The sequence below is a fragment of the Heliangelus exortis genome, chromosome 18 (assembly GCF_036169615.1).
Source record: "Heliangelus exortis chromosome 18, bHelExo1.hap1, whole genome shotgun sequence".
Taxonomy (NCBI): domain Eukaryota; kingdom Metazoa; phylum Chordata; class Aves; order Apodiformes; family Trochilidae; genus Heliangelus; species Heliangelus exortis.
This window is the reverse complement of record NC_092439.1, coordinates 8,314,988-8,327,933: the sequence shown is the minus strand read 5'-3', so window position 1 is coordinate 8,327,933 and position 12,946 is coordinate 8,314,988. Positions and strand designations below refer to the sequence as shown.

The 12,946-nt window shown below is 41.2% G+C and overlaps 1 protein-coding gene across 3 annotated transcripts in view; it reads left to right on the top strand.

Moving 5' to 3' along the window:
* Nucleotides 1-7,272: 7,272 nt before the first annotated feature.
* USP47 (ubiquitin specific peptidase 47) overlaps nt 7,273-12,946 on the top strand; it is a 45,235-nt gene continuing 39,561 nt past the window's right edge. The window contains exon 1 of one of the 3 annotated variants that reach the window (XM_071762290.1): nt 7,273-7,477. In XM_071762290.1, the coding sequence (XP_071618391.1) occupies nt 7,439-7,477 (39 nt within the window). In that variant the 5' untranslated portion in view covers nt 7,273-7,438. The remainder of the gene's footprint in view (nt 7,478-12,946) is intronic. The other 2 variants (XM_071762289.1, XM_071762288.1) reach the window with 2 other exon arrangements.

Sequence of the window (12,946 nt, the reverse complement as noted above, 5' to 3'; positions counted from 1 at the left end):
ATATCACCCAAGCAACACAGGAGACAACTTGCTGGGAAATTTCAAAGGGCATTTTACCAACGTCAGGATACACTGTACACAAGTCCCTGCCCAGCCTGACTCATGCTGTGTCCACACAGACATTCCCTGCATTTGCCCTGTGACGGCATTTCTCCTGTCAGAGCTCCAGTACTGGCAGCTGCTCTAGACTGGCAGCTGACATTTTCAATGCTATGTAATACCTCTGGCAGCTCCCTTTGCTACTGCCAAAGGTAAAGCTACATTAATTCATGCAAGTAAGAGCTTAGTGACCCTCACAGACTAACCCTTAAGAGACCAAGAAAGCTGCAGCTGTTCAGAGACAGCCTATTGCAAAATGAGGACAAGGTTGAGTTGGAAAACCACAGAGCCAGTAGCTGGCTTTTGACCAAGCCTCCCAACAGCTACGGACAGACAACCTAAAAGCTGCTGTAGGGAAATCTCACTGCAGGACACCCTGAGTCCCTGCCATTGTGGGGACACAGTGTTTGTTCTGCTATGCAGACTGCACACGTAGGAAACTTGATGGACAAGAGGGAGCCTTTGCAGGAGGAACAACCACTGATGAAGAGCACGTGTCCCCCCACTTCCCTGCGATCCTAAAACAATTATAAAATAACATAGCCTACCCAAATACTCTTCAAAATACAAAGCTCCTTCCATCACCAGTAGAAGGAAATGATTTAGTTAAGTCACAGAAAGCAAAGCAGAAATAGTAGTGCCAAGTGCTGTCAGTAAACAGCATTCATGGAAAAATAGGAAGAGAAGAGAGGTGATGGTCCTCTCCTGCTTTCTGCCCCCACTCCAGGAGAAAAGGCTGGAGGGGCAATACAGAGAGGCCAGAGGCAGACCCTATCACAGGGCAGCCCAGGTACTGCCTGCAGGCACTGCCCCTGCACTCAAAGCCCTAAGACAGCACATTCAAAAGATGCCAACTGCTGCACTCTTCCCTCCCCTCAGTGACAGGATGCGTTGCAGCCCAGGCAGCTGCAAACTACCACTTTACACTGATAATCATGACACTTCACAAAGAAAATGTGAAGAAAGCTTAGTTCACACAGGGGAAGGCCACCTAGGAACTTAAATCCAGGATGAAGGAATGTTCCCTTTGCACTAGCACTTGCTGAGGGTGTGAAACTACTTCCAGCTTGCCCAAAGAGCTGTAAGCAATATAATTAGCAGCTTAACATAATATTAAACGTCACCAGATTTAACCTGAAGGATCACTGGGGACCCTTAGTACAAACCTGAGCTATTTAACTCCCCTGGACCCAAGGGCAGCTATAAATACTTTGAGTATCTATACTGAGAGCTGCCTCACATGAAGCTAAGCCACCCTGTTATTTTTGCACATTACATAGTCTTACTTGGAGCTGCCAACAGCAATCCCTCATATGCAGTTAGTTTGAATTCAATGTTTTAAAATATACTGGCAACACCACTAAAAACTTTTTTTGAAACTCCAAAATAACTGTACCATTTTGGTGACTAACATTACCATCACAGTATGCATTCAAAGGCAACTCTCCTCTTGCTTTCCCACAGGTAAGCCTTTGCTGTGTTGCTGTGCATGCCTTCCTCCCTTGCCACCCTCTAGCCTTAGAGGAGGGAATTAGATGACATACTAGCCCATATTCCTGAAAGGACGTATGCAGCACACTCTACCAGTCTGTACATTTAAAAGGACAGCAGATTTCCAAGCTACTGCACACATTTTAGATGAATTACAGTCTGGCCATGAGCCCAAGCCAGCAAACAGTGTGTGAGATTTGCTGGGTTCTCACAAACTCTGCATGATACCAGCTCACATCTATTTTCAAACTTTCCCCACGTAAAGTGGAAGCTGGCCTCCTAGTAGGACTGTTTTAGTCCTAATGATATCAAGAAGGTTTCAACAAGTGAAGCAAGAGGTGAGATACCCTGGAACTGTGCTTTGTTTAGACTACTAGTGCAAGAAACTGCTCTGTAGTTTTAAGTACACAATGTTGAAAACCCTAAGTCAGGCTGATAACAGAATTCAGTGTTAATGAAGGAATTTGCAGTTCTGTAAAACTCTCTGCAGGGTTTTCAGTTCTTTCCACAACTGTAATTCAGCCTCAAATTCCTTTGGCAATTCATTCATAAGATGAATGTTATCATGGAAAAGAAAACTAACTTCCTATGCTACTACCTGAACACTTGGTGCCTTGAAACCAGAGTAAAAAGATAATCTTTAACAAAGATGTCAGTGAATCTGGGCTGCTGATTTATAATTAAAATAATCCCCTAGTAGCTTTGCAGGAAAAGATCTTGGCAAGAATTTCCATGTCAAAGGACAAAAAAGCAGTGGCATATTCATAAAGATTACAGCAGAAAGCAATATTTTAGAGCAGCAGAACAGTTTTCAGCACAGAACTTAAAGTTCAGTTCTTTCTTATTCTTGTGAAGTTTAACTTCAGAGAGCTTCTTAACATACTAGACCTACAAGACTCTTTACTACAATGGTCTTTCTGAAGCAAAAGAATACTTTTTCCACAGTAAATCTCCCACACAAGGTCCTAATCTGCTACAGCATTCTCAATTCTTAGAAACAGATTTTTTAAATTTCCTAAATTTTGCATACACTTTTTTAGACATGGAAGCCTATAATCTCTCACTTTTTCTTTAAAGATACAGATCACGGAAAATAATTTAATGATTCTTTATCTTTAAATTAATACAGTCTAAAATGCTAAACTATAAAAGCCATAACAATAATTACAGAATAATCAAATATAACCAGTGTTCCCTTTTAAAAGATCTCAATTTGCTCTTTAGGCTGTTATTGGCCTGTTTCATATTTAGGGAGCTAAGATCAAAGAAATAGAAAACCAGCAAAAAACACCTTTAAAGATGCAGACTTCTAGCATTAATATAAGGCAAAGAAAGGAAAATTATATTGTTCTCCCTAATAATTCTCATGTTTTCCCTACACCCTACCTTGACCCAAGCCATATATGGGTCAAATTTGCTGATTTTTTTTTCTTTTTTTCTTTTTTTTATTTTTTATTGAAAGGACTGGATGGTTCAGTCTGTAGGCTGCAGATTTCCATATAAACACTTCAAAACTTCCTGTACAATTCTGGGAAAGTTACTTGAGGCTAAAACAGCAAAGTAACCAGAAGTGCAATAAAGTGCTGGATTGTGATATCCTGAGCTTTCACACATCTTTTCTTCTATCAGTAGTTGTGGACCTCACAAAGATTGAAGAGGAGAGAGGCCTTCGGCTGCTTTGCCTTAAAGTGCTGACAATGCAGAAGAGCTCCCAAAGAACACTGTATCAGCATTGGCTCCATTTCTACTGCTGGCAAATACAGAACAGCTATGACATTTTGGTAATTCATCAGCAACTTGCCAAGGATTGCAAACTTCAGGTTTGGGGTTTTCGGGGGGCGGAGGGGGTGTTGTTTTGGGGGTGAGAGGTGGGATGGTCTTGTTTACCTTTTTGGCTTTTGTGTTGTTTTTTTCAGTTGGGTTGGGTTTTTTTTCAGTTTTTTTTTTTTTTCTTGTTGTTTGCTGGCTTTCTTTTAACAGAAAAACTATGGAACTATGGAAAAAATAACCAAGAACTGCAATGCTTGCTCTGCAAATAAGACCATCAACCTCTGAAATAGGAAATGTATCTTCCACTGGCAGTGTATTTGAAAAATCTAAATGGAAATATTTTGGAGAAGACATCCCAAATCAGTGGTCTTACATAGGCTTTCTGTTTCAAGCATGGAGGCTAATAGTTCTTTGGGAAAGAAAACATCAGTTTGTACTCTGACATTGACCTGCTTATTAAGATTTTGCAGTTCTTCACATTTACTGTGTATAGGAAAGACCTGCACATAGCAGCACTCCCTCCACTTAGTTTTTTAAACTTTTTTCATTATTTATTGAATCTGGAATACAGATGTTGGGAGAGAAGCGAGCAAATTCTTACAGAGAAGGAGAAATGCTAGCAGCGTGAACTTTACAGAGGCTGCCAAGGGTGGGAAGTGTCCTCTTTCCACAGATTAATTTAAAAGTTCATCATCTCTTTAAATGAATGCCTTCTATTTACTTGAGCATACTGATACTGCAAAACTAAATTTCCATTAATACGATGTATTCATTAGTGCAGTAAGTACTGTATTGGCCAGAAGTAGACAAGTGTCATTGACTGAAAGCTGACACACTAGCACTTGTGACACAATGCATCTCTGAACAGTTTGACAACCAACAGCCTAAGAAATTTACCTGTAACTGCAAATACAGCACAATTTTTCATCTGAGATAAATTTTTCTTCCTCACACTAGTAACAAGTTAAATCTATACTCAGTTAAATCAGTCTTCACATAAGGCTAGAGTTCCCTTCATGGAACTTGAACTCTGAATATTCTTCCTTAAGAACTCTCATGTAAAGAGATTAAATACCACAGTATCCACAAATTACAAAAGCTCCTGGAGATTTAATTATTAACTAGACAGTATTACTTCATTAAAGATGTTTCATGAACAAACGTTATACAATGTTTGCACAGTTTTAAAGGTTGGCAGGAGGATCTAACAGAGCACTTCTTTAAAAAACAAACTCCTGATTCTTATCTAATAGGCACATAGTTGTGGTAGCTACCTCTTTATCCCAATAGAACAATACATTTTAATTAAACTAATTCAGTCCCATAGCTTTGTTCTTCGTTAAGCACAAATGGCAGGAAAAAAATCCCTCATAAGAATATCACATTTTAGAAAGTCAAAAGAACTTCCAGAAGCTTCTCCTTTCTGAACCCTGGATTCCTTACAAATCAGAAGAATTCCACAAGTTTCATGGAATTTTTGGGGTGTGTTCTGCAAAAAAACAAAAACAAAAAACCCAAACCAACCAACCAAAAAAAACCCAAACCCAAGCCCTTAACCCATCAGGGCCATCAGCCATATAGCATTGCTGGAAGCTCCCTGCCAGTGCTTTGAGGATTGTATCGCCTTCTATTGAAAGTTTATGTCTCTGTTCTAGCTCTTCAAGTCAAGAAGTACTTGCTTGCTAATCTCATGCATCTTTGGACACCACTGAGCCACAGAAGATCACCAAGTAGCTGTGCTTCTTCAAATATCAATACCATTTTTCATTTCTGCAGCAATTATACCTCTTCTCACACTGAGATGCTTCCAAAAGTCCCCCTCAAAAAAAAAAACAAAAAAAACCCAAAAAACCCAAAACCTAAATCCCAAACCTTTTAATCAACAATGCAGCTGGTAAGCATTAATGAAAACCTTATTTTCTAAAAGACATTAGTTCATTAATTCCATACTGTCTCTGTACAGCTATTTTGCATGCCTTTCTCTCTTGTAAAGGGGTAGCTCTACACAACCTGTGCTTAGCATAAAGTACTATTAAAAGCAAATAACTCCCAGGTTCCTGCCTTGATGCTTGATTTTATTGTGTTAAGCGTTTAAATAGCTCACTAAGATGAGTGTCTTTCAGGTGCTACATATTTTAAAATTAGAGAGCAAGAGCTCCTGTCTCAAAGAACTTCCTAACATTTACTGCATAAATAACTTCATTCCCATAAGTTATTTAATTAAAATCTGTCCAGAACACACTCAAAAAATTGTTTCAAGTGAGCTGCCAGCAAGGGTTGTGCTTAGCTCATGAAACCAAACTTTAAAAAGACACACAGCACACTTGCAAGATGAAAATAAAACTACAGATATTGTTATTCACAGAGGCCTTAAAATATTCACCAAGGTGTTAAAATACTGCACTGATACTACAAATACTATACTAATATATACTATAATAATTTACTACATATATAGTATATACTATACTTACTATACACTGATACTATAAATACTACTTCTATGTCTTGACTCAAAACCATGCTGCTTATCCCACCTTTGAAAAACGTCTGTGACAGATGAACCTGAGAATTTAATTACTTCAAAGGTGAAAAGGAAAAATTTAATTTTAGTAAGTCTTCACAATACTTTTCCAATAGTCTCCAGTACAATGGGTTTTAAAATCTGTCCCAAAGAGCAAAGTTTCTTGAACATAAAACCAGTAAGTATCCTCAGTTCTGCGTTTTTTCCACAAGAGGACACTAAAATAATAGGAAGAATACTTGTACAAAAATGTACAACTACGAGATATAATTCTTACTGAGTACGTTTTTTACTCAGACACTATTTTGCAGGGAAGCAGACAGTAATGTATAATTAGTTTTCTCAAATTGTTCATTTTAATTATTCTAGTGATCAGTATTTGGCTTTTAGTGTGCCTCAAGTGGCATGAAAAACAGACATATTTAAGCTTGTTGCAGACAATAGTCAACAATTAAGTGATGTGGCGGAATTATCCTTGCATTTCCTTTGAAAGTGAAGGGACCCTTAATTTATAGGAAAGCAAGCACATACTGAACTTCATAGTACAACTTTGGAGAACTGGGTGCCAAAAAAAGATCACCTGTGCTTTAGCGAGATCCTCTACTCCTCCTGGTCTCTTAACCCCACAACCAAGCACCAGCAAGTTATATGCAGATGAGAGGAGGAAAGCGAGTCAAAACAAACTCAAATAGCACCCCCACACCCCCCATTTCCCTTACCCTCAAAGAAACGGGGCGGGAAAGCTGCGTGAGGAAAGGCGGAGCGCCCCAGGGTGGCGGGCAGGCTGGCTCCGCACCTCGCATCCCCTCAGGACAGAGGCCTAGTGCTTCCACACAGCACCGGCCCGGGTGTCGAGTCCTCTCACGACCAGGATAAGGCCCTCACGGGCACGGGAGGCTCTTACAAGCTCTCTCGCGCAACTGCAGACCATGATCTCTGCAAATGCTGCCTCCTCACTCACTCAGAGCAACCCAGTCCTAACCAACTTTATTTCGAGCCAGCTTCGAGCCCAGGGCACCTTGGCGCGGAGGGGCCGCCTCACACCGCCACGGACAGAGCGAGGAGACAAACGGCGGCAGCAGGGCCTTCGCCCGATCCGCCCTGAGACCCATACCAGCCGCCGCTCTCTAGGGCAGTCTCAACGGGGGAGGGGGGGACAGGAGAAGACTGGTGACAGCTGGGAGCCATTTACAGCCCCCGAGCGTGGACCGTTTGGCTCTGCCCCGGACATTTATGGGGTTTACACACTGCACCTCCAACGCCGCTCCTACCACTTAGCTGACAGCCGAGCGAGCGGCCTCCGGCGGGAAGGCGCGGAGGAACCCTGGACGCGCCTCCCAGCGGCGGGGCCGGCTCTCGCGAGAGTGGCGCCAGCGGCCATTTCCCCATTGATTGGCACTGGCGGAGGGGGCGGGGGCTGTGGCGCTGCGCTCGCCGGATGGGGCGGTGGCGGAGGAGGAGAAGGAGGATGAGCCGCTGGCCTACCCCCGCCTCCCGCTGCTGACGACGACGCTCAGCTCAGCCTGCTGCGGGCCCAGCGGCGCAGCACCGGCCATGGTGCCCAGCGAGGAGAACCAGCTCGTCCCCAAAGAGGTGAGACAGAGCGGGGTCGGGGCGTAGTAGTCTCGGGCAGGGCGTCGTAGGGGGAGGCAGTGGTAACCCCTTCGGCATGCCGGAGGCCTACCGTGCCGGGGCTGGCCGGGGAGGAGTGGGGGTGTGGAGGAGAAGGCCTGGCTTGGCCTGGCCCGGCTCGGCTTCGCTGTCTCGCTGGAAGGCCTGGCGGCAGGGGGGGGGGGCCCTCTTTGTGAGGGGGTCGGACAGTCCTTGGCCCTCGGGGGGCTGGGCCGAGGGTTAATGGTGGTGCGGGGGGACGGGTGAGATTTCTTCTTGTGTCCTGGTGTGGGGAGGAGGAAGCTGGGGCCCAGCCTGGCTGTGCAAGGCCCCGGAGGCGGCCGAAGTGTTGCACCTGTCTGTGTCGCGGCATGCGGGGAGGCCGGCCTGCGCGGCGGCGGGGCCAGAGCCGGGCCGGCGGCGCCTGCGCTCGGTCGCGGGCCGGGCCGCTCCCCTCCCTGTGTCATAGGTCTTGTGCTGAGCCGTCCGGCAGGCAGCCCGCCCCCGGGCTGGGAGCGGGGGAGCGCAGGCTCTCAGTGAGGGCCTGAGCTAAAGGAGTAGAGGAGAGAATAGGCCTTGGCGGTGAGGCGGTCCGTAGTTGCCCAAGGCCATTCTTGGTTGGGTGAAAGGGGCTGGCGTGCGAAATGGCAGCCGAGGGGGCCGCTGCCGAATTTGTGGGGCAGCTCCGTCCCTCCCCGGCGCCGGCTCAAAGCGCTGCAGAAAGCGGACTGTGGTGGTTGCAGGAGATGTGGGCCCGGGTCAGCAGTAGGTTTAGTTACCTTTACTGGGGGGCCCCTCATCTTTTCTCTGCTGCAGGAGGAAGACAAGGCTTGGTTTTGGCCAGAGGCTAAAGATAAGAGCCTGCGTGAAAGAGGAAGGCTAAGCCTCTGTCCTGTAGCGATAGGCAAATGACACGTGTCAAGTACCAACGATACTGTTCAGGGGAAGGAGTCTTCTAGTGACGGCGTAAAATGTTTGCAAACAGTTACTCGTAAACTAATGTTAGCAGAAACTTTATTTCATGACCAGGTCATGAAATATATATATATATATATATATATAGTCACATATATATATAGTCAGCCTGCTTGTTTGACAGCTTTACAGTTCTTATAAATTACTCAAACCATCCCTGTTGTTTTTCGTCAAATGTCAGTGTTTTACATATGCCTTTTCCATGGTGTATTCTTATGGGAAGCTTTTTGAGGAAAGTAGTTCATAGAGTTTAGCAAAATGCAGTGCTCATCCTTAGGTGGTGTCTATGAGCAGAACATTGAAACAAACAGCAATACTGAATTTCAGAAACAAATTTCTCTGTGTACAATTGTAACTTTACCTCTTGTTTGCTTTCTTAAAATCCTAAGGTTTGAAGGACTAAGTATTTTTACAGGGAAGAAATCTCTAGGAACTTCTAACAGGGGTTGCACTGTAGTACTTAGTATGCTTATATATTTGCTCTTTTAAAAAAAGTCTTTAAGAACCTTAGAACCCAGGGATAGAAGATGGTACCGAGTATACTTAAATGCTTCCTTTTAAAAACAAACAAACAAGCATGAAAAAAAGGAGTCTGGCAGGAGAAACCTTGTGGCATTAGTTGTAGTTAAGTGGAACAGACAAGATGATTAATAAAAGCAGCTAGCTGAGGCTGTTTCTCTAGTTATATGTATTAATAGTATCCCTGTTGGCTTTATAGTTGTATTCAGAATATATACATGATTCAGATGAGTATTTTTAACTGAGTCATTGGACTAGGATCTTTACTTCCCCTCTCTACAAATAAAATTACATTCAAGGAAGTAAAGAAAGATGAATACATGTTATTATAGATATGAGTATCTTTAACACAGTGTGAAATCAATAAACTTTGTACATTGATAATTCTAGGGAGAGTTGCTTTTTCTCAGTAAGTTTTCTCAAGTTCATTGTTGTGCTCCTGTGCATTTTGTAAGTGAACAAAACTGAACAGAATATGCAAAAAAATGTGGAGGAAAACAAATTAACTATTTGTGTTAATACTGCCTGTTTTTATAAATGTATATATGTTGTAATAGAAGTTTATCTTCAACATTTCCAGTGTTTTTCAGAATATCCTAATTTCTATTTCAGTGACAGGAAATTTAACAAATTTTAGCTATAGCATTCAAGTTAAGTCCTTCTGACATTCATTAATAGCCTCATTGCAGAGAATACTTTGAGTTTTGGGTAAACAGAATTTTCCAGGTCTTAGAGTTTTCAACAGCCTTCTCCTAAATATTCCTATTAAGTCATTACCATCAGCTGGTGGCAAAGCAGGTCATTTGGAATTTCTATCCTGCCCTTTAGGGGAGGATAAATGATTACAGTTCATGGTTTTGTCTGTTCACAACAGGCTCAGTGATATCAGTTGTATAGCTCACTGTCTTGTGCTTTTTGAGGATTAAACTGGGTTGTGAACCAACATCTGCTGAAGATGAGTGCACAACTGTATATTTCCTTAGCATTCCAGTGTAAAAGAGCAAGAAGAAATGTGATGATATTTGCTCTGGGCAAATCTAGGCAATGACTAATTATCAAAAGGAGTGGATGGGAAGAGCATCTTGATTCTTGTCTAAAGCTTATGTTATGCCATGGCAGACATGGTAGTAGGAGTTATCCATAACATTAACATCTTCTGTTTTAAGAAGGCTAAGACATGTATTAGGTTGTAAATCTCAAGTTTGTGGTTCTGTGTATCTGTGTATGGTAACAGAAGCTCAGATTGCTGTTTTAAAGCAAGGTGCGTGGATTTTTCGTTAGATTTTGTAAGGAGTAATAGCATGTTTTTTGAATACAAAATACTAGTGGTTTTACTGCTGCACTTAAAATATTTTTAGTAGAACGAAAATTTTTCTTATGGACATTGCGTAGGTCCAGCTGCATCTCTGATGTGCAGGTAATCAGGGCCTTGTTATTTTTCCTTGCTCATAACTTTGGCATGAAGTTTTTTCATTTAGGACAGATGTATTAAAGTATTTTTTAATAACCCATTTCTTTTTATAGTATAGTCTTTGCCCAAGTTATACAGACATTTAATAAATTTTTTCTTGCATCTCCACCACTGCCTAATACTTTCCCAACTGTTCCTCTAATTGTTCCTGTAATTGAGTAGCCAACAATTCCTTATGGTGGGGGCAGTGAGAATCCCTGTTCACTACATCTGGGGTTTAGTGTGAACTGGTCCATGTTCTGTTTCCTTTTCTCATTCCTTCTCCCTCTTCATCTGAAAGATAAGTTGCACAATTCAGTCTTTTCTGTCCCACAAAACAGAAGTCATTGAGTAACATACAAAAGATGGCTGCACCTTGGCAGTAAATGCTGAGTGTGGTTTTTTAAATGTTACTTTGTTAGGTCTCTAGTAAAACGGGAACCTTGGAGAAGGAAAGGTTCCTCCAGTGTAAGTAAGATAGTAATGGAAATAAGAAAATGGTGCTATTAGAAGGGAAGACACTTAAGTTTTTCTGAGAGGAAAATTAGAACTTAAATTTACTTTGAATCTATCTCAAATAGAAAATAAATATTCTAATCAAGACAGTTGATGAGAAAGATGCATGTTTACTGCTAATGAAAGTGAACTTCACCAAGACTTCTCTTGAAAATCAAGATGTATCAGAACTTAGTGAATATTGCCCAGAATTGTTCAGAATATTAAAAGTATCTTCTGCTGTGAGGCTTTTGAACCACTAATTAAATAAACACAGTGCAGATACTTTCTCAGCATGTTCCAACATGAACTGTCCAAAGTACATCTGTCAGAATAAATACGTATAGTTTTGTACTTGTTGCCATTAAAGCAAATAAGATAGTATGAGGTCTCTCTTAGCTGACTAATGTCTCTTCATCCCTACATTAATTAATCCATTTTAACCTTCTGCATTGCAAAAATAAAGTGTGTTTCTTGATGGGTATTGCTCTAATGTCCTCATTAGAAGAGGAGAAATGTTTTGCATTTCTGCTTAGTAAAGGCATGATGTTCTTTTTAGTGCTGATGGCATCCTTTCATTCCTCAGTATTTAGAGATTGTACAAATGGTTACAGCTTGTGCTATTTATCAGTTTTTCCTGCTTTTCTATTTGTGTGCTCCATCCTAAAGCAAAAAGCTATGATTGTGACAAACAGAGAAACTGACTACGTCAGTGACTGAGCAGATACTCTGGAAATCAAATTTGGGAAGCGAAAAGAAAATGCACACAGAATTCCACTAAGTAATTTTTTCCTTGCAAACAGACATTTCCTGAATAATATCCAGGCAGCGATTTAGTTTGGTGAATAAGGCATGAGAACAGAACGCAAGATCTTTGCCTGCTTAGTTCAGACAGTGGTCTTCTCTGTGATAGGTTAGTTCCCATTGCTTTATACATCTGGGTATGTAATCTGTAGTGTAAGAAAGATGAGCAGGATAATTATTTAATATCAGACATCTAATTTTGCAATCATCTGATGAAATGTTTTTGCCTAAGAAGTGTCAACAGCCTCTCAGGTAGTACTTGGTACTGGAACCTCAGTCTTTAGGTGCTGCTAGCTACAATTATTACTAAATAGAATACAAGTAAATATCATAGAACTTAATGTAGGGATTTTTACTCATTTTAACATATCAAAAAAAAAAAAAGCAGTTTTCTCTAGTGTTTTGTGGGTCACTGGTGATTAAACTGGTAGTTGAAAATATTACTAAGTCGTTACAATTTTTTCTAAAGTAATGATAGAATTATAACCAACTCCATCATAGTTTCAGGCACTGTGAAGCGTATGTTTTCTTTGCCTTTTTCAATGTTTGGAATGTAATTGTCTTGCACTGAACAAGTGGTCTTGCACAACATTGGCAGAAGAAGTAACTTCTGAAAAGGATGTTTGCCATGTTGTAAAGAACGAGTCATAAAATTGGTAGAAATCACTTGCTTCAATTTAATCTTCATGATTGTGACCACAAGGAAAAACAGCAACTGTTTATTTTTATATTGGCAATACTGTGGATAGCTTAAAACTGGTTATTGTGCTGCACTTCAGGTATATCTTCTCAGTAATCACCCTGATAAAAGCCTTTTAAGTAACATGAGGAAGCATGCATGAATGCCACAGATTTGATGAATGTAAAAGAGATATACTTGATATACTGTGAAAGTGTTCCATGTAAATAATGTCTAAAAGCAGAAATAAGTACCATTTTTGATGAAGCCTGGCAGAGCTCTGCAAGAGTTAACTGAATAGAAGGCAGGTGTGTTTATTATTGATTTGTGTAGGACTTGTGTTGAGATCAGTAACAATTAGTGATGGAAAAATAAAAACACCAGATATAGCAACTTTCTTTTTTTTTTTCATAAATATAAACATGGAAAAATCTAGGTTCTTCCCAATTTTTACATTGTTTTATCTGTATATTTTTGGAGACATGATTCAGAGTTCCATTTCTTTAACATATACTTCTGGTGATTTTTG